The 21,941-nt window shown below is 35.9% G+C and overlaps 1 protein-coding gene and 1 long non-coding RNA gene across 2 annotated transcripts; one reads left to right on the top strand and one right to left on the bottom strand.

Moving 5' to 3' along the window:
* Window positions 1-1,014: 1,014 nt before the first annotated feature.
* Window positions 1,015-15,608, bottom strand: LOC6039405. The gene is made up of 3 exons (XM_038265013.1): window positions 14,871-15,608; window positions 1,762-2,067; window positions 1,015-1,537 (listed from the first exon to the last, which is right to left on the bottom strand). Exons 1-3 carry the CDS (start codon window positions 15,129-15,131, stop codon window positions 1,160-1,162), a joined length of 945 nt encoding a protein of 314 aa, XP_038120941.1. The 5' UTR covers window positions 15,132-15,608; the 3' UTR covers window positions 1,015-1,159.
* Window positions 15,609-20,335: 4,727 nt separating this feature from the next.
* On the top strand, window positions 20,336-21,140 carry LOC119769869. The gene is made up of 2 exons (XR_005278549.1): window positions 20,336-20,541; window positions 20,760-21,140. It is a non-coding gene; the product is annotated as an uncharacterized LOC119769869 (long non-coding RNA).
* The last annotated feature ends 801 nt before the right edge of the window (window positions 21,141-21,941 follow it).

Genomic DNA, 21,941 nt, shown 5'->3' on the forward strand with positions numbered 1-21,941 from the left:
TACTCGCCACCAGGATGCGTGCACGTTTCTGTCGAATCTCTCAATAGTGTCTGTCTAGGGCATTCGTGGAAATACAATGTCCCATCCCAGAGAGGGTCCCGGAGTACCAAACCTTCTTAGCATGGTGCTCCCAACGAATACACAAAAAAATCGGAGCGTATGGTGGTGGGTCCCCACGCTTCTTCCTCGCCTGTCAATTCAGAATTGTGTTGTTGTTCGAACACTCAGTGCTCAAACTCAACCCAATTACGAGTCATCTCTGCGATACGGCTTTACGCAGTAGGCCTGACCGCTTTAACGCTTGTGATGTTTCAATGCATTCCAATGCAATGGCGCACTGCAAATGTTAATAAATGACAAGAAGAGCGTTAATAAATGACAAGAAGAGTGCTAGGCGTCATCTAACCTAAGGCACTCTCCAGGATCCCTTCGAAAGATTGGCTACGCTAGGATTAGATTAGATTAGATTAGGATTAGATTAGTATGATTCAAAGTTTTAATGAAATCGGTGCACTTCGAAACGAGCTCTAGAAAATACGCTATTGAAGGCCTTCAAATTTTGGCATGAGGTAAGGCTTATGATTTTGCCTTCCTCACAGAGGTAAGCCTATAATCCTGCATAAAAAAATAGCTTTTCATATAAAGCTCTACACATACATACATACTCAGAATCATAAATCGAGTGTCTAGATTCATCTTTCGAGCTATCGTTTGATAAGGTTATCGAAAGACCTTCCAAACGAGTCTAAAATATCGAAGATCTGGCAACTCTGTCAATACTTTTTGAGACTAGATCTCAATTTAACTTCTAAAACCTTGTTTTCTGCATACTTTGCTTTCAACAAAACAAAATTATAATAATCCAGAAGAAGATTATTTCCGGATCTTTTTTGTGGTCCATATTTGGTTTAGGAGTGAGGAAGGCACCAACCACGTTAGTGGATTAAGTTAGTTTTTCTCTAAAACTGAAAGGTTTGGGATAGAAACTAAATCCACTTTTATGTGTCTAAACGCTAATGTTTTCAAAATTTTAGTATTTTATTTTCGATAAGGCGAGATTCTTTTGAGTGCTATGGGTATAAAACTGTCATTTCATGTGATTCATTGAAATAAATATTCCTTTTGTCGAAATCTTTTCCAACATTGGATACGCTCCACATCAATTCGTCTTCGGTGGATCGGCCACTCCAAACGCCGAAATGAGCACGTTCACCAGCGTGATAATGAAGATACCAATCGTGACCATGTTGTTGATGCGATCCGCCTTGCAAAAGTCGTCCTCGTTCTTGATGTTGTACCGGCTCTTCCAGATCAACCCGATCCCAACGGCCACCTGGGCGATTATGCTGGTCGAAATGAACACCAAGCTGAAGTAAAAGTACGGATGCCGCGAGTACGACTCCAGCACGTACCGCAGCTGGTTCGCGTTGGCCGATAGCAGGGCCAGATCCATCATGCCCTGGGCCAGGTTCTTCTTTTGCTGGTACACGTTCACGTCCGGAATGATTCGAGTTGTCCCGTCAATGTGGGTTACGACCTTGAAAAAGAGAAGCGTTCGTCACACTATTCAAGTGTTATTGTGAAAGCAGACAAAAATCAAAATACGAACGCAACCTGTCAAAGCTGTTGCGCCACAGGCTGATGTACACGCTAACGAAAAACCACCACATTTTTGTTCGGCGCAACAGATTTTTTTGCGCAACAAAAGTGTTGCGCACTTCGGTTTGGTGGTGCGCGGATAATAAAAGTTTCAAAACTCACCGTTGGTCCTCCCGGTCCGTACTCGGGTGCAAACGGGAAATCTCTCGTCACACTGTTCCGCCGGCCGGGTGTCCTCCGGCCCAAATCCCGATCCCTATCGTCCTCAAATCCGGGTTTCTCCGGCAGGAAGCCGTCGTCGATGCCCCGTCGGTTGCTGCGGTCATAATCGTCCGGGCCGTCAATGTCCATTTCGGGGCCGGCCAGCGGTGGTCGCTGCCGAGGGAGTCGACCCTCGCCCGTCTCCGACGGCAACAGTGGAATGGCATCGTTTTGGGCGCTGCTGGTGTCACGACGGTTCCGTGATCGCTGCGGGAATAGAGAGGTATAAGTATTGCGTTAAAATCTATATCTAAATCTGTATTGCGTCAGTTGCTTAGAATACGACTGTTGGTCGTGGTGGTCGTGATGTTCGGTTTTCAATGATTTCTAGCCGGTGTGCGGCATGATTGAATAATGACCGGCAGATTACAAATGATTGTGATCTATTCTCCATTGTAAGCTAATGAATAACCTATCTTTCAATTTGATTCAAGTGGTCAACAGCATGCTTTTTTGCTTGCTTCAATCCAAGTTTCTTGTTTTCTATAAAAAAAAACTCCGGATTTCAGGTCAAAATTTCGATTTAAAAATTTGCTAACAAGTATCAAATCCACGTTCTGTCAATACATTAACTTAAACGAACATCAGAAAAACATTTTGGAAAACGTCAGTCGTTTTGCCTGAGAACTATTTAATTTAACCTTCATAAATGTTAACACTTTCCTATTTGTAATGTTTATTTTCCTTATTTTACTCAATCACTCATTCATTAATTTACTCATTCATTCACCCACTCATTCACCCATCCAAACACTCACTCACTTATTACTCACTCATTAACTCACTCAATCACTCACTAACTTACTCAATCACTCACTCATTGATTGTGGATGATTAAATAAAAAAAAAACTAACCAATGATTTTGAAACCTTCAACTAAGTTTCAATGTTTAACGTGAAGACTTCCATCATTGTCATGATTTTTCGTTCAAAGATATAAATTTTGCGTAGCATTCAATATTTTGACAAAATTCCTTAAACAAGTTGTTTAGAATAGTGCCTTACACATGCTGATTCCTTTTGGTAACGATTATCCCATTCCTTGTAAAGTTATGGAAATCGTCATTAATCAATGATTGCCAACTAGGACGTCAATGACTGTGCCACAAAATCATATAAATTTTGAAGCACATTTAATTTAGATCAAAACTTCTTTCAGTGGCTTCAAGATGGCAACAACCGGCCTATGCTGATTCCTTTTGGTGCTGAAATTCGTTAAAATGAATTTTATACAGAATATTTTATAGTGATGATCAATTTTCTTCGAAAATGATCAACGGCTTCACCTTAATGCTATTCAATAATTCAACGAAGCAACACTCACTTGAGTGGATTTGACATTTTGAGGCAGCATCATGAGTTGTAGTTGTAGTCACAAAATTATCCCCATACCTGACTAGGGTTCAGCCAATCCGTTCCCAAGCATTAGTCATTCTCGGGCGTGCTAATTCAATTTGATCGTCTCCTTTACGGGTGGTCATTTTATAGCCAAAATTACTCAATTAGCCATTCATCACCTGTGCGGCTTATTTCCCAAATCAAAGCCGATTGAAAATTAGCACGTGGCGGCATTTCGGCTGAAAATTAGTCGTTCTGTGTACTAAACAAATTACGGTCTTTAAAATGAACTTGCACTTCCAAAAGTCAAGTTTGGTCAAAAGATCCAAATAATTTCCCTCTTATTCCCCCAAACAAAACATGAAGGGTGGAAGCAGTAATTTTCACAGCGAAGATTTCACCTCAAACCGTTACCACCATTAAAACCCATCAAACTCAGCCGAAAGCCAAACAACGTAGTAAAAAAATCTTAAAATCCGGCAAAACATTCATTGAGAGTGATTCGCGTCGTCATTCGCTTGACCGAAGCGAAGGTTGTTGGAATCATCCGCTGATGAATTTGGTCGGCTTAATGATGATGTTCGTTTTCATTTTCGTCTGCATTGAGATGTAACTTTCCAATCGGGTGGGGTTTGCGAACTTGGTGCAGGCAGATGGTGAATTTCAGTGAGTTATTAGCAAAAATAACAACAAAGAGTTGTATCTTCTGGATCTTGCGTTATTAAAAACAAATTCTTGACAGTGTTTTATAGTTACGCCGCAAATTTTCAAATCATTATCCTGAACTGATTAATTTGGTTAAAACGATATTCTGCACCTTCAAATATTTGTTCAAAGTAAAAGTCCCTCTTGAATTAAAATAAGCCAGAGAAAGCAAAAGCATTTTTTTAAACTTAAAACTTTCATTGGCTATTGAAGCAATTAATAAAACAGTTTCATTTCCTACAATAGACTATTCCCCAAAAATGATCATTCTTGTTGTTTTACCAGAAAATGTTTAAATTGTTATAAGAATAATGTAATACATAGAGATTTGCTCATATTTGTTGGTGCCTCAATAAAATATTAAATTTTGAAACCTACAAATCATTAATGTTCAAATCCTTATGTCTTCAAATTTGAAAGTTTTAATTCTTACAAGAATTCTTACAAAGACAGAATCACTTCGAGTTATATTATTCTCATGAATATTTACCATTATTTCCGAGAAAATGTTCATTCCAGTTTAAAATAAGCGCAATATTGAATGTTTGGCCCGTTTAAAATGTTAGTCTTGATTTTAAATTTTTGAAAATATTTTTTTCGAAAAGATCGGCAAATTTCACGAATGTTTCATGTTTTAACATTGTAAATCGGACCTAGTTGCTGAGATATCGGCATTCGAAAATGGTGGGTTGTTTGGGTGAGACTTAGAAAACATCAATTTTCTTGTTTTTTAACCTTTGCATGGCAATATCTCAGCAACTATGGGTCGTATCAACAAAGTTCAATAAAGCAAAATGTAGAGAATTTTCTCAGCTTTTCAAAATTATTTTTTCAAAGGTGGGCAAACATTAGCAATTATTTTAAAAAAAATGGAAAACTGCGACTATTTTCAAAAAAGTTACCTAAAAATGGTTATAACTTGAAAACGGTGCACTTTATCAAAAATTCACTAAAGTACTTTTTGATTGCAAATTCGATTTTACATCGAAAAATGACGTCGAAAAATTGTTGCGACCGATATTCGATTTTTTGAAAAAATCTGTATTGATTCAAAAAATCATAAGGCTGGTACAAATATTTTTAAAAGTTTTTGTCGCCCCCCCCCCTTCAAAATTGGCCCGAAAAATCAGGGGGCAAAAAAATATTTTTACAATAAACTTCAAAATTTCAATGAAAATTCAAGTGCAGCCAGCTGAAATCAAATTAAAATACATTCTTCTGCGTTTAACATCATTTTTAGCATGTTTGGGTTTATTAAAAAATCTTAAGATTTTTTGAAAATTTTCGATGCAAAATCTTTTTTTTTCGATACAATTTTTGTTTTTGTCAGATCTTAGATTTTTTGAAAACTAATGATTGCAAAACAACTGAACTAGTGTAAAATGCATTTTAAAACACTTTTTTCATTTAAATGTGAAGACTATGGCTTGTTATTTTAATTTTTGTATTTTTTATTTTTTTGCCCCCCCCCCCTTGACCTCGGCCAGGGCCGAGGGACAAAAACTTTTTTTTGCAATTCCGTCGTGAAATTACTTAGTTTTCCTGTCATTCTTGAACGACGAAATAGCCTACTTTGATGTACCAAAAATTACTGAATCGAATAGCAACACTTTTCACAATAAATGCTGAAAAGTTCTACTTTTCAGCACTGAAATGGGTGCTGAAAAGTTGAACTTTTCAGCACTTGTTTCGAAAAGTAACACTTTTCAACATTTTTTTGATTTAAACGATTTATCGACGAAATACATGAAAATTTAACTTAAAATTTCACTCAGTGTGTGTTTTTTGGAATTGCAAAAAATGTTGTATGGAACTCGTTGCAAAACTTGATTTTTTCAGCACTCTTCGTATTTATCCAACTCGGTGAACCTCGTTGGATAAATGTACGACTCGTGCTGAAAAAATCCTCTTTTTGCAACTTGTTGCATAAACTACTATTAAATATTTGCATCGGCCTAACTCGGTCAAAGATTTTTTGCCCATTCTGTAAATTTCTGAAAAATTGGCATTTTATGTCCTCTAAAACATATAAAAAAAAAAAAAAAATAAAAATAGTGTTTTTTTGCAAATCAAGTTTTAGTGACAAAAAGTTAAATTAAAATCACCAATTTTTTTTACCGTGTATCATTTTTTTTCAGTGTAGTCCATATCCATACCTACAACTTTGCCCAAGACACCAAATCGATCAAAAAATTTCTTCAAAAGATACAGATTTTTGAATTTTCACATATCATTTTTGTATGAACAGCTGCCAAATTTGTATGGAAAATTATATGGACAAACTAATGATGCAAAATGGCTTCTTTGGGCATACCGAAGGCACCAAAAAAGTTTCAGCCGGATTAAAAAATACAAAAATTAAAATTAAAGAAAAAAGACCGATTCCGTAGAGAACTGCTCTGTTAATTCTTATGTACAGCGATAGAAAATGACTGATACAAATGTTATTTAAAATGTTTGTCCCTTCAAAAACTTCAAAATGTCTATGAAAGTTCAAGTGCAATCAGCTTAAATCAATTGAAAATGAATTCCCTTGCGTTTAGCGTCAGTTTTAGCTTGTTTGGGTTCATTCAAAAATCTTTTCAATTTTCAATGTACTGTACCGCAAAAAGTTTTTTTGAATTCAAATGCAGAGACTATGGCTTGTTATTTAATTTTTTATATATATTTTTTTGTTTAGGCTGGTGCAAATATTTTTCAAATTTTTTAATCTTTGGCTCTAGCCTAAACAATTTCTGATCACTTTTATTTATTTAATTGCAAATAAATTAAAATAAAATTAGTAGAACGCCAATCGATGAAATTTGCTATCCTCTCAGAAACAAGCATTACAAAAAACTTTCTGACAAGAAAGGCCACAAAGATATTTATTTTCAATTTTGATTTACAAAGACATTTAAAACTCTTTTCAATCGAACAATGTTTCAATGTGTTAAGAAAAATATGATTTTTGGATGTGAACAATAAATTTTGCAGTTAATTGTGCATGACGAAATTGATGTTTTGATTTTAAAATGTTAGAAAAGAAAACATATAAAAACAATGCTTTCTAGCATTAAAAACCAACTATACTATACTATTTAATCTCTATTATTTTTCATATTTCGACGGTAACATTTCAAAAGGCATCATGTACATTTTGACACTTTCTGGGTTATTGCATATGGGTCATTCCACCTGAAGTGTGCAAGAAAAAATGCAAATTTGAAAATTACCATCTCCGATTCTGCGCAAATTTGGCAGAGCTGTTGAGACTATCAAAACATGCAAAAATCCCGAATTTCATCCAAGACCACCCCCTCCATTTTTGTACCCTCCCAAAAAATCGACTTTTTGCCGATTTTTGAGCGAAACCCCTATCTTCAAACGACGATAACTCAGGAACCACAAATCTTAGAGGGTCGGTCTTAGACTCAATTTTGAAGGAAATTGGACGTAGAATCCGTTTCCGCGATCAAAATTTAGATTAAAATATGTTTTCTACCTGTATTGCGCAATTGAAAACTTTCAATGGCCGTATCTCAAAACAGCCCTATTTATTTTTTTAAATTTGACCTCACCATCGTATTCCCCGTCCGATTTTTCATAAGAATCACTTATCGACAGAAAGGAATATTTTTCGTTCCAGAGATATCGAATTTTAAAGTTTTTAGTTTTTGAGATTACCTACATTAGCTTCATTCGCCGCATATGCTAGAAGCACTCAGAAGCGCTGTTCAATAACTGCTACCTGGTTATTTATTGAATTAAGATTTCATCCCAAATAATCATTAGCAAATAAGGCAAAAATGTAATGTACACCACTGTAGGAAATTGCTGTATACGGCGAATTTGTGTGCTAGCCCACAGTACAAAGCAAGAACGACACGCAATACAGGGCAGAATGGAATTCCCGCAGAGCTAGCAGGAAATTGTAATTGATCTTGTAACTTAAGAAAAAGTGTACGATACATTATCGTGTTAAAAATTATGAATTAATATGAATAAAACTCTCGTGAAGCATGATTAAGGAGGAGGATTTCTGGAAAGTATAAAACTGGAAAAAGGTAAGAAAATCACAGCGATTAATCTGATTTATTATCTAGTTGTGTTATTATTTAGTTGTGTTCATTTCGACACCGTCCGAACAATAATCTTTTTTTTTGTTTGTCAATCATTTCGAAATCTTGGAAGACGATACAGCTGCTATCCACATGTATCAGAAGTATATGGTATTTCTTTTGAAATTAAATGTACCAGAATTGAAAAAAAATCATCAATTATTCTGATGAAACACATTATAAAAATCGGTTTAATATGATCAATCTTTCAAACCCTAAGGCAGAATTTGGGGTTTTTCGCTACCGCACATGGCAAAAGCTCTAGAACCCATGAGAATTATTTCATCTACTACAGCCAGCTCTACATTTGTTCTCGTTTCAAATAAAAGAAGAAATAAAAGAAATAATTTGAGAAAGTGGGAAAAAATGAGGAATTAGAAAAAATATGAAAATAATAGAATAATGATAAATTTTCAAAAAATGTACTGTAAAAACTCTGTAGCATTTGCAAATAAATATAAAAAGTTCAAATTTTACTTATTATGGTTCAATGACACTGAGATCAGGAAAAATAGTGAATTAAAAATTACCCAATAAATATTCCTTAAACAAAAAATAGATTGTTCAAGGTATTGATTATCTTAAAATCGTATAAAATTGAAAAAATAATTCATCTTACAGAACACCAGGTAGTTATTATTGATCAGCACGACTGAGTGCTTCTAGCAGATGCGGCGAGTGTATATATTATAGGTAATTTCAAATACTTAAAACTTTAAAATTCGATATCTCTGGAACGAAAAATATTCCTTTCTGTCGATAAGTGATTCTTATCTAAAATTGGACGGGGAATACGATGGTGAGGTCAAATTTAAAAAATAAATAGGGCTGTTTTGAGATACGGCCATTTAAAGTTTTCAATTGCGCAATACAGGTAGAAAACATATTTTAATCTAAATTTTGATCGCGGAAATGGATTCTACGTCCAATTTCCTTCAAAATTGAGTCTAAGACCGACCCTCTAAGATTTGTGGTTCCTGAGTTATCGTCGTTAGAAGTTAGGGGTTTCGCTCAAAAATCGCCAAAAAGTCGATTTTTTGAGAGGGTACAAAAATGGAGGGGGTGGTCCGATTTGGATGAAATTCGGGATTTTTGCATGTTTTGATAGTCTCAACAGCTCTGCCAAATTTGAGCAGAATCGGAGATGGTAATTTTCAAATGGTGTTCCGCTTCAGGTGGAATGACCCATATTCTGAAAGTACTCCTAATAAGCTACCTCTCCACCAAAAATGAGCAAAAGTTACTTCAGTAAAGTCTGTTTAATCATGATTTTAAATAAAGTAACATAAACAAAATCTCTGCTATCAGCAGTCCCTGCTTATATAGCCCTGTCAACCTGTTAAACAAAAGACTACATAAACCTCGTGACGAAGTGTCTTGCGAACCTTCGTGGTGAACGGACACTAGAGCTGCGGTATTTTTTACTACCTAAGCTCAGAGTTATTTCAAAACAAAATTCACAGTCTTTTTAAAGACTACCTGAGTTATTTTCCAAAATTCTAAACAGTCTTTTCAAGACTAACCCCGCCTGAAATTTTGTTGTATTTTACAAACGAAGCCATCTTTTAAGAGAACTTTGCTTGCAAAATGCGTCAAAACAAAGGTAAACGCAAATCTTCTGAAGATTTGGTCGTTACGTCGGTGAAGCGTTTGAACGCTAAACCGGCTAACGGAAACAGAAAAAGAAAACAGCCTCTTCTGAGGTCTGATTCTGATTCTGAATGTGAGGTCAATCCTCCAATTCCATTGACAAACAGTTTCGGTGTTTTATCCGAAACTGATGACAAGGAACCTTCTCCTCGTACTGAGCCCTCTGCCGTCGAGAAACGAGTAAAGGCTCCGCCAATTGTTGTGACTTCCGTCTCCGATTTGGCCAGCTTTCGAACGCAACTGAAGAATTGCAAGGAAACTTGCAATTTGAAGGTTTCGTTCCAGCTTGGTCGAAGAGGAGAATGTCGCTTGTTGACGGAATCTTTACAAGATCACCAAACTTTTGTTGGTTATTTGAAAAACCACAAACACAATTTCTACACGTATGAGACCAAGAATGCTCGGCCATTCAAGGCGGTCTTGAAAGGTCTCTCCAACGACTTGTCGGTGGATGAGATCAAAAACGAACTTAAGGTGTTGCTTGGCTTTGCCCCATTCCAAGTAATACCAATGAAGAAAAAATCAAACGGGAATATTTCTCGCTTTGGTTTGACTTCACAATTTTATCTGATTCATTTCAACAGAAATGAAATCAACAATTTGAAACTTTTGGACAAAGTTCAGTTTTTGTTCCATGTACGGGTAAAGTGGGAGCATTTTAAGAAACATGGCGGTAATGGCCAGAATCTGACCCAGTGCCGGCGTTGCCAGGCATTCGGTCACGGTACTGATCATTGCGCCATGGTTCCAAAATGCATGGTTTGCGGGGATTCTTCTCACGACAAGGACAATTGTCCCGTGAAAGAAGTCACCCAATTTAAATGTGCAAATTGTGGTGGAAATCACAAATCAAATTTCTGGGATTGCCCCATCAGAAAAAAGGTTTTGGATTCTCGTGCTAAGCATCAGCCGAAATCCAAACTGAAATTTTCTCAAAGTCAGGTTGTACCTGCATCTTTAAATCAAACGTTCGTGCTGTCTCACTCGAACAATTCTAGAAATACCCCTACCGTGGAAAAGTTAGGTAACAACAATGGCATTTCTTATGCTAACGTCGTTTCGGGTTCATCCACGAATTTTAAATCCTCTACCAATCTTTCTGAAATTGGGCAGGTACCTCAAATCTCATTTGAAAATTTTTCTGCTGGCAACGCTTTGGGATCTTCTGATCTCGGCGATGTTACGTTTGAAAAATGACTTTTTGCAAAACTCACTGTTTGGTTTGATTCAAACAATGAGTAATGCTACATCCATGATGGAAGCAATCCAGATTGGATTAAAATTTGCGAATGATGTTGTTCTTACCCTGAAGTTTAATCATGGATCTAAGTAATTCCATCAATATTATGAATTTTAATGCTCGCTCTTTAAAAGCGAAAGAAAATGAATTTTTCAACTTTTACGAGTTCATAACGTGCATGTTGCTGTTATAACCGAAACATTTTTAAAAACTGGCACTTATTTGAAAAGTGATCCAGATTATAAAGTTATAACTAATAACCGAATGAATCGAAATGGCGGTGGAGTTGCAATAGTTATCCACCGTAGTATGACTTATAGCACGTTACGTGACTTTAAGTTAAAAGTTATTGAAAGTTTGGGCATTGAACTTGAAACTTCTTTTGGGAAAATTATGATTGCAGCTGCATATTTGCCATTCCAATGCACTGGGGAAAATAAAAATTATTTCAAAGGGGATTTGAATAAACTTACTCGGCATAGATCTCGATTTTTGATCATCGGTGATTTTAATGCCAAACACCAATCTTGGAATAATTCAAAAGTAAATTCCAATGGTAAAATTCTGTTCAGAGATTGCACTTCTGGTCTTTATTCGGTTTTATACCCGAATGGGCCAACTTGCTTTTCTTCTGTTAGAAATCCATCAACAATTGATTTGGTTTTGACAAATCAAAGTCAGTATTGTGGTCCTTTAGTGACTCATGCTGATTTTGATTCTGATCATCTTCCAGTAACTTTTTCACTTTCTCATGAAGCAGTTACCAGACCCAATAGTTCTGTGTTTAATTACCACAAAGCTAATTGGGACAGGTATCAGCATCATATTGAGAATAATTTAAATCATGATTTTGTTTTAGAAACCAAAGCTGATATTGATTCAGCCTTGGAATCTTTAACTAATGCAATTTTGGATGCTAGGAATATTGCTATTCCTAAAGTCCAAGTCAAATTTGATTCTCCCATTATTGATGACGATCTTCAGCTTCTGATTCGTCTGAAAATGTTCGCCGAAGACAGTATCAACGTTCTCGTGATCCTGCACTGAAGCGAATTCAAAAGATTTGCAAAAGGTTATTGACCACAGATTCACTCTCCTGCGAAATGAAAAGTTCGCAAGAGATGTCGAACAAATTAAACCTTATTCCAAACCTTTTGGAAACTTTCAAAGGTTCTTAAGAAACCTCAAAACCCATCCCTTCTTTAAAAGATGGTGATAATATTCTATTAACTAATGGGGAAAAGCTCAAAACTTGCTCAGCAGTTTGAGAGTGCTCATAATTTCAACTTGAATGTTTTGAGTCCTATTGAAAATCAAATTTCAATAGAATTTCAGAATATTGTTGAACAAGAATTTTCATCAGATGAAGTTTTTAATACGGATCTGAATGAAATAAAATCTATTATCAAAAATTTAAAAATATGAAAGCCCCTGGTGAGGATGGCATTTTTACATTTTAATTAAAAATTACCAGAAGCAACTTTAAGTTGCTTGGTCAAAATTTTCAACAAATGTTTTGATTTGGCATATTTTCCCAGTAGTTGGAAAAATGCCAAAGTAATTCCGATTTTGAAACCGGATAAAAATCCTGCTGAAGCCTCAAGCTATCGGCCCATTAGTTTGCTTTCATCTATTAGTAAATTATTCGAAAGAATAATTCTTAATAGAATGATGACGCACATTAATGAAAATTCAATTTTCGCTGATGAGCAGTTTGGATTTCGCCTTGGGCATTCAACTACTCATCAGTTGTTGAGAGTTTCAAATTTAATTCGAAGCAACAAATCTGAGGGCTATTCTACTGGCGCTGCTCTTCTAGACATAGAAAAAGCATTTGACAGTGTTTGGCATAAAGGTTTGATTGCGAAATTGAAAAGGTTTAATTTTCCGATTTATATCGTGAAAATTATTCAAAATTATTTGACGGATCGTACTCTGCAGGTATGTTATCAGAATAGCAAATCTGATCAACTACCTGTACGTGCTGGCGTTCCTCAAGGAAGCATTTTGGGTCCAATTTTATACAATATTTTTACTTCTGACTTGCCTGATTTGCCCCAGGATGTCAGAAATCACTTTTGCTGATGACACAAGCATCTCCGCCAAAGGCAGAAGCCTTCGTGTCATCACAAGAAGATTACAAAAGCTTGGATATTTTCAATTCTTATTTGAAAGAATGGAAAATTACTCCAAATGCTGCAAAACTCAACTTATTATTTTCCCTCACAAACCAAGGGCTGATTTTCTTAAACCAAAAGTCATCACATTATAAAGATGAATGAGGTAAATTTAAAGTGGGAGGATCAAGTGAAATATCTTGGACTTGGTTTTGACAAAACCTTACTTACAAGGATCACATTGAAAGTATCCAGGTTAAATGTAACAAATATATTAAATGTTTGTATCCACTTATAAACAGGAATTCTAGACTTTGTCTCAAGAATAAACTGTTAATTTATAAACAAATTTTCAGACCTGCCATGCTTTATGCTGTGCCGATCTGGACAAGCTGTTGCTTAACCAGGAAGAAAAACTTCAGAGGATTCAGAACAAAATTCTGAAAATGATTCTGAAACTTCCTCCCTGGTTCAGCACCAGTGAACTTCATCAATTAGCCGAAGTTGACACTTTGGATGTTATGTCCAATAAGATAATTGATGCATTTCGACAAAAATCATTGCAGTCTTCAGCTGCATTGATCCGCTCTTTATATAGTTTATAAGTTAGTTTTAAGGTATCCCTTTTCCCTTTTGTACATGTAGGACCTCCTACATTTGAAATCACTGAATAGCGAAAGCTACAATATTTCATGAATAAATGAAAGTTGCTAGTATTTAAAATTGAGGTGAAAAGTCATCGTTTGTGATTGGACACTCAATAATATTTTAACTGAATGAATGTACATGGAAAAGAAATTTGAATAAATATAAATTAAAAAAAAAAAAAAAACCTCGTGACGAAAAAAAAGCAACATGAACAAAGCGCCATGTACATTCGGCGAAGAAAAACGAATCATAACAAACCGCTCCCCTCAATGACAGCAGGGTGATATAGACGTTGGTTATTTCAAAAGAAGTTATGTTTGTTTTTCTCAAATAAAATTACGGAACTAATGTTTTATTGAATTTGGATGATCAAGTATCAATAAAAGCAACGTTTTCCATCGTTTGTTATCATTAAAACATCTTATTTTGCTTTTATATTAAAATGGGAATCGAAAATGGATGCTCAACATTCTAATGCGTTTTTCTCAAAACGCAAGGTTTGTACATGATGCTTTTTGAAATGTTGGAGTCGATTTAGCTTTTTTAAAATCAGGCTTCAACATGCACATGTGCGAGTCTTCATCCTAAAATAAGCCAAGTTGTTCAAAGCTGTGATGAGATGTCGTGGCAATAGTTTTTGGCCTATGATCTACTATAATTGGTGAGTTTTTCAGTTTAAAATGAATATTGTCCTGTCTCGATCATGCAAATTAAAATTGAATAAAAACATCCTTACAATTGTATGATCCAATTATTATATTTTGAGTAATTCATTTCGAATCTCTGATACTAGAGAATTCGGATAATTAAGTCTGAACTTTACTATAAAAACTACTGCCTTGATTCAGACAACAGTCAATAAAATATTGAACGGATTGCACACTCACACAACATTTGTATTTTGCATTCGGTCTGCTCCATATTCCAAAGTCCCTTCCGTCAAAAGCATTTCAAAATTGATTTCTTGAGTCATTATACTGACCGCCCAACCCTTACACACATTCTTTACCAATTCTTCCTCGTCGTCGTCACAAAACAACGTCCACCACATAACACAGGTTAATTATCCTCGGTTCGTTGCGTGTGTCCTCCTCCCCTAGACCGTGTGCAGACCCAAACAATTCCAAGAAACTTCACCAACAACCCAACCGCCAACAGTTTGTGCCAACCCTTATCACACGTGACAATCTTCCCGGTCTACCGGAAACTCACGCTGCCTGATCTGCTGCGTCCTCCACTGGAATTGGCGCCACCACCGGTTCCAGCTCCAGGTTTCAGCTGACGCCCTCGAGAGTTGGCTCTGGGTCGGTTGGACACTTCCTCGGACGCGTTGGCCACGAACGGCACAATTGGCACTACCGGTTTCACCTCCGACCCGGCCTCGACCGTTCCGTTACTGTTGGTTTCGTCCCCGTCCTCCTCAGCGGCTTCGATGTTGATTTCGACGTCATTTGTGGGCTTTTCGGTGGACATTTTGTGGGTTTTTTTTTCTGGTCGCTTTTCACTGAACTCAGGTTTTTGAATTACATCACCTCAAGGAGGAGCGCCCGCGATTATAAATTTTTTCGAAACCGGTTCTGAGATTCTTTCACGAGATGAACAAACGATCTTCCAGTCGTTCACTTCTTCACTTTGTGATAATTAATGACGGCAAAGGTCACGTCCAAGTCGCGGTAATTAATGTGGAATGTGATTGTGTGACTCAGGCCTTAACGTATCACTGGGGAGCTTCAACCTTAGCAATATCCAGTACAGTAGCACTGTTGTGTTTACTCTTTTTTTTTTTTTTTTTGAAGAGATGATACCGAGAAAGCGAAGATCACTGCAGATCAGTTGAAGAGGAACCGACCAAACCGCTCGCGACGCCGATCGCAACACAAATAAAGCGCGTAGCGATTCCGCTCGTCGGGTTTATAGTACGAACGGGCTGAACGGGTCGGCCGCATTGTACTGAATGGAAGCTCTGCTCTCTCAGAGGCACTACTAGCAAACGCAATGCTACTGACTTGGGAGTGTTGGTTGGAGTTTTCAATTTCGTATTTGGGGTAGCTGGACAATTGCCGGCTGACCAGCAAACGGCAAACTTGTTCTAATATAGTTTCGGCTTGTCAGTTTTGAACCTAATTTAGTTATTGAAATATTAAGTAACAAAAAGTTTATTCTGAGTAATGTTTGTTCTAATCTAATCTAATTTAACTCTATCGCAGCCAGTCTTTTGAGGGCATCCTGGAAAGTGCCTTAGGTTGATTAACGCCTAGCATCCTCTTGTCAATATTAACATTTGCAGTGCCCGAATGCATTAGAATGCATTAAAACAACACAAACGATAAAGCGACCAGGCCAACTGGGTAAAGTTAACCGCAAAGATGATTCGTTGAATTGGATTGAGTTTGAACACGAATGTTCAAACAACAATACAGATCTGAATCTACAGGGGAGGAAGGACCGTTGGGATCCCCCACTCACGTTCTAAAAATATAAAAAAATCATCAAAAATATTTTTTCCAATAATATTTGATGATCAAAAGCTTTTGAAAGAGGGACTCTTTTTTTTTAAACAATCGTGAGTTTGAGGATTTGACTTGTGTCATGAGACTTTGCTAATGTTTTGAGAAATGTCAATTCTTCACTCTAAGTTACGTTATCCATTAGTGGACCCTCTGAAGGGGTTTTGATGAAAAAATCAATAAAATCCCAATTTTAAGCGTGTTTTTGTCTGCAAATCTTTTATTTGGCATGATCAGCCTCATTTAAAACAATGTTGACTGACATTGAATTGACCTTTTTGCCAAAATAAGTGTTTTGAGTTCGACATCTGAAATCAGACATGGCCACTAGCATTTTCACAACAAAACAGCATTTATATTTTATGATTGAATTAACTTTCCAATAATTTTTTGACTGGTTATTTAACTTCAGTTATTCAAAATAAAGTAAGTTTAAGGAACTATACCAAAATAAAGCGAAAAACTGCTCATTTTCAAGCAAAAAATAGAAGGTGGGGGGGGGGTCCAATATAGGACAACGAAAATCCTAACTTTTCCAAAAGTGGACACCTATTAATTTAACCTTCAAAAATGAAGAAAACTGTGTATTTAAGCAAAAGTTTCTCATAAACATACAATAAATGCTTGTTGTAATCAACCTAATTGCATATTTTTTTCAATTATGAGTATTAATATAGCTGTTTTCATGTTAAAAGAATCAAAAATGCTGAAGCCGTAAGAATTTATAATTAATAAATAACTATAGTTAATTGTACTTAACTGAACCATCATAATTAAAGTTTGAAATGATATTTTATAATAATAAATCACGAACAAAACATTTTTTGAAAATAAACATGCGTAGTTTTATCAGCAACTGTAAACAAATCTATTGTTTTGTTTCGGTCAATTATTTATGTAATAAATAATTTTAATTTTTACAGTTGTTTTTGAAACGTTTTCTTTAATCTTTTTTCGGAAATAAATGTGTTTAAATGTCTGATAGGTTTTTTGTTGTTTTAAGCCAAATTTGAAAGCAAAACATATTTTTTAATGATGGAAAATCCATCTTTTATACATTATATCTATAATAAGACCTCAACCATGCACCAAAACACCAAATATCGGTTAAATTTGGTATAAAAATCACAGTTTTCCTATAGTGGACCCGGGTCCACAATTGGACTATGGACCCGGGTCCACTATAAGAAAATGGGGTCCATAATAGGCCAAAAAAACTTTTTTTCAAATGGCTGTTTTTCTGCTCAAAAACAAATTACTGATGAAACAAATAGTCAAAATTGTTCAAAAGACTTCAAATTTCATTCTTTTATGCAAAGGGTTATGAAAATATTAAAAATTTGTGAAAAGTGTGCTTCGGCTCTACTAGGGGGTCCACTAATGGTTAAAATACCCTATTTTACGTCAATACAGGATTTTGTAAGGAATCGTATAGCTTATAGGTCATTCCTCCCTCACTGTAGACAACAAGTAGAAAATCGAAATCGACTTTTTGTGATTATGCTCAATTTGGCCGAGCTGTTTTTAATATCTAAGCAAGCTCTTTATCTCAAAAGATTTAAAGAAAATTCTTTTGTTAAATCGTCTGGGGAACGCGATGATGATTTCTAATCGCATAAAATTGCATGCAAAGTTTTCAGTTGCGCATAGTGCAACAAGTTTGATTCCAATTTAAAATCTGATGACACCATTCGATCCAGCGTCAAATTTCCTTAGAAAATAGCGGTTAAATTTTGTACTAACATTTAAGGTTTCCGGTGTATAGCCATTTGATAACAGTGTTTTTTTTAATTACGAAAATCGCAAAACTTTGGGGCAGTGCCATAAAGGAAGGCGTTGTCCGATTTTGCAGAAATTCAGGATTGCTCTGCCGAATTCAAGCAGGAAAAATGACCCAAAAAATCAAGAATGCAGTAATTTTTGTAGTGTCCTGGTCTAAACACATTTTGTTTTAATTCAAATGCTAATGATGTAATTTTTAATCGAAAAATGTTAAAATCACTCAAAAAAAACACGCTTTTTTGGCTATGGATACTCTTTGTATTCATATTAGTGTATTCTGCTAAAATGCTCAATCAAACCACAATTATTCTGGCAACAGATAATGATTATAGGTATTCAGACACAAGCTAACCAACCTAAAACCTCATAAACACAAAAAAATAAAATCTGCGTAAAAAGATGGGTCGAGAGTTAAGGAAAATACCTTTTTAAACCGGAAATTATTTGTGCAGACGAAAAGTAATTTGCCAAGTTAAGAAATTGATTTTATTTTACGAATGTTTTGTAAGAACAAAAGTCCCTCGGATATTTTAGCGACTTTAGCTCCGAAAAATTATTTTATAAAGATCCATTTCTAAATAATCTCACCAATTACCAGAACTTCTACAAAAATAATTCAGCATTTACATTCGAGTAATTTGTACTGCTGATCATATTTTAATGAAAGATTTTTTTCTGCTTTTCAAAAGATACCAAATCGACCGGAAAGTCCTAAATGGTTTAAATTTAAAATTGATTTAGATTTTCAAATAGATAAACTTATTTCGAATGATATATATATTATGTTTTATATTTTATTCACTTCAGAGTTGAAAAAATCCTTAATTATCTGATTTTTAGGTGTAAAATATTATTGTAAAACAACTGTCATATTACTCCTATGCACGCTACTGTTACTCCACATACAGCCAAGTTCACGGTTGGACGGTTTTGGTTTTTTTACGTTTGATGTGTGCTGTTTTAACGGGTATGTTTGTATAGGAGTCGTAAACCGCATATACTGTATGTGCCCGGCTGATCGACCACGCGCCACTAACAAAGTGTTGGTCGGCTTGTTTTTATTTATCCAAAAGCTGAGTGTCTTTGTTTACTACTTTTTTAAATTGTTCAAAATACCTATTTCAACTAGTAATTGTATCGATTTTCACGAATAAACTATTCATGTATCCAAACCTAACATAATGTTGGGGGAAACCCCAATCCAACAGGTGCAATTTTCCACTATACATGGGTTTTCCTCTAATTTCACAGTTATGTGCATGTATGTATAGGGATTGTTTACGAATAGAAACAGAAGGAAGAACGCATACTTGCATGGGAACAGTGACGTCAATCGACGATGAGTAATACATATATAGAGGCTAAAATTGGCTGTTTTTTACCTTTTTTTTTGTAGTAACAGCATAATGACGGGGGGAAAACCACACCCCGTGTCACACAAAACTGTGTGAATCCGGTGGGGTTGATTCTTTAAAAGGGACGCTAACAGAAACTGCCAACAAAGAGACTCAAGGAAATGTTGATTAACCACGGAGAGGGTGATTTACCGCCGATCGTTGGCATGTCCAAATTGAGAGTGACGTTTATGAGAGTGCATTTACACACATCGACTGGTCGTTGCACTAATTTTAAGATCTTTTAGCGTCTGCCATAAAGTGTGACATTAAAAATTTTACTCTTTACTTTACATGCTGCAAGCAAGTTGCACTACCTAGTTGAACGTTGCGTGCAGGTCAACAGTTTTTTATGTGATCCAAGTTGAATTTCTCAGGATAGTTAAAAATTTAACATGTTTGTACCATCCAGTCTCGATTATCCGAAGTCCATAAAAAATTACATCGGATAATCAAACCTACGGAGAGTCGAATCTCGATTTTTTATTGTTCTATGTTATCTCAGTCTCATTTAATCTTATTTGAGCCGAGAATTACTTTGGAGTGATATGGTAATAAGTAATCCAAGATGGCGGCCAACATGGCGGTGGTGGGATATTGAAAATATTCATTTAGTAATTTGGCAATTATCTACTCAAAGTTGATAACTTTGGGCACATTAAATTCGCAATTGAATTAGAAAGTATAAATTTTGTTTGCATAATTCGAATATGCGAAGTCCTAAGTCCTTTAGTTAATCGAACTTTATATAATCTTAACTTTGGATAATGACATATAGACTGTAGTTAGCTTTGCAATACATTTTATATTCCCTTACCAAAAATCGATTCTAAAAGTCCACTACTGGTTTGCAATTTGAATTTGATCAAATGTATTCATTATAAAAAAATACTGCTGGGTGTATCAAATTTCATGTTAATTATTGATGTAGTGCTTAAAACGGTATATACACTCAAAATATTGTTCACCACAATGCTGCATGAAAATATAGGTGATTTTTTTCCATCTGTATGTTCATGTCAAATCTACGTGAAACTCAGGAGGCTAAGCTTCATCAATTTCCAAGCGAACCAATACAACCATACGCCACATCACAAGAAATTCACGTCAAAGTTGCAACAAATGCACGCAGGTTCTACCTTCTCGGAATGTTATTAACTCATGATTTTCTAGTGGATTTGAAAGTACGGGGCGTTGGGGGTGAGGGATTTTTGTGCCATTTTTGTTTTCAGGGATTTCCGAAGAATTAAAACAGATCTTGTTCTTTTCACATTTTATTTTCAAATTTGACTTTTTTCATTGATACTAACACACATTGTTAATCACGTCACAACACATCAAACACTCTTTATCACAAAACACAATAATTTCCTTTGCATTAAATTGTCCTGCCTTTTCCTTTTTCCGTTCGCGGCCAGCGCCTTCTTCGCAGCGATGTTGAACATTTGCGCATCTCCGGCATCATGCGATTGCCCTGGAATTTCTGGTTCCATTGCGTAGACAATAAGAACATAATCACCGCAGTCAACAAGTTCAGCTGCCGGGAGAAGATCGATGAAACTTAGAGGTGCTGAAATTCTGGCTCTTTTTGGTGGATTCGTCCGTTGCTGCTCCTGCACCCGACGGGGGAGACTTTTGTGGTGCTTGTCCTGATCGCTCATGATCGTGTAGGCCGGCATGTTCCAGAATTGTGATGTCTTGTCGGATGAAGTCGCCTGAAAAAACATAAACGCACAAGTTAGCGCTGAATTATTTTTTTTAAATTTCAAAATACATACCCTCCGTTACGAAATATGTAATAATGTGCATTTTCGAACTCCTTTTCTACGCTCTTCGAAAAAAAACTAAACTGAACAGAGCGCACTTCATGCTTGGTCAAGCACCGGGAAGAAACTGATGATTGGAAACCTCCAGCAAGCGAGCCGAAATTTTCAGACATGAAAGTCATGCAACCTTCCCCCACTCACTCACCCTCATATTTTTTCACCACAATGTGGCATGAAAAGGCACATGGATTTTTCCATACCAGTTCCCATGCGGATGTTGCATGATTATCATGCAAACTACCCATCAGCTGACTGCAAGCCACGCCTCCAAATTTTCAGGCATGAATTTCTTGTGACATTTATTTGTGTGAGTATAAGCTGCGTGAAAATCATTCAGAATTGACTTGAACACATGGCGGAAGTTGCATGACTCATGTAAAACGTTGTTTTGGACCAAAAACTGGCAGCCACCGGAATTTTCAAGCAACTTTGTGGTGAAAGGTTTTTTGAGTGTACACTTTGGAAGGAACCGGTCAAGAAAAAAACAAATGGACAGCAGCGACAGCGAAAGCAAGCCAGAGAGGGTGAAGAAAAGCCCCAGGAAATCGTTCCCTCTCTTTTGTTCTGCTGTTCGTAAAGCTGTTTCTTGACTCCTTTCCTTCCGATCTGCATACCAGCCTTTAATTTAAATATAAAGATAAATTAAATTGCAAAGATTGACAACGTTCAATGATTTGGATTATTTTTTTAACTAGCTAAATTTTGGTTAAAAAGTTTTTTTTTACATTTTTCGAATCCTGAAAACTTGAAAACCTGAGAATTATGTTGATGAAG

Source organism: Culex quinquefasciatus, chromosome 3 (genome assembly GCF_015732765.1).
Source record: "Culex quinquefasciatus strain JHB chromosome 3, VPISU_Cqui_1.0_pri_paternal, whole genome shotgun sequence".
NCBI lineage: Eukaryota > Metazoa > Arthropoda > Insecta > Diptera > Culicidae > Culex > Culex quinquefasciatus.

Bases quoted from the DNA above. Each gene is read 5' to 3' on its own strand.
- LOC6039405 (XM_038265013.1), bottom strand. From the start codon at position 15,131: ATGTCCACCGAAAAGCCCACAAATGACGTCGAAATCAACATCGAAGCC. The intron at 2,068-14,870 runs GTGAGTTTCCGG...CTATTCCCGCAG, and splicing joins GACGCAGCAGATCAGGCAGC to CGATCACGGAACCGTCGTGA. The intron at 1,538-1,761 runs GTGAGTTTTGAA...CTCTTTTTCAAG, and splicing joins ACGGACCGGGAGGACCAACG to GTCGTAACCCACATTGACGG.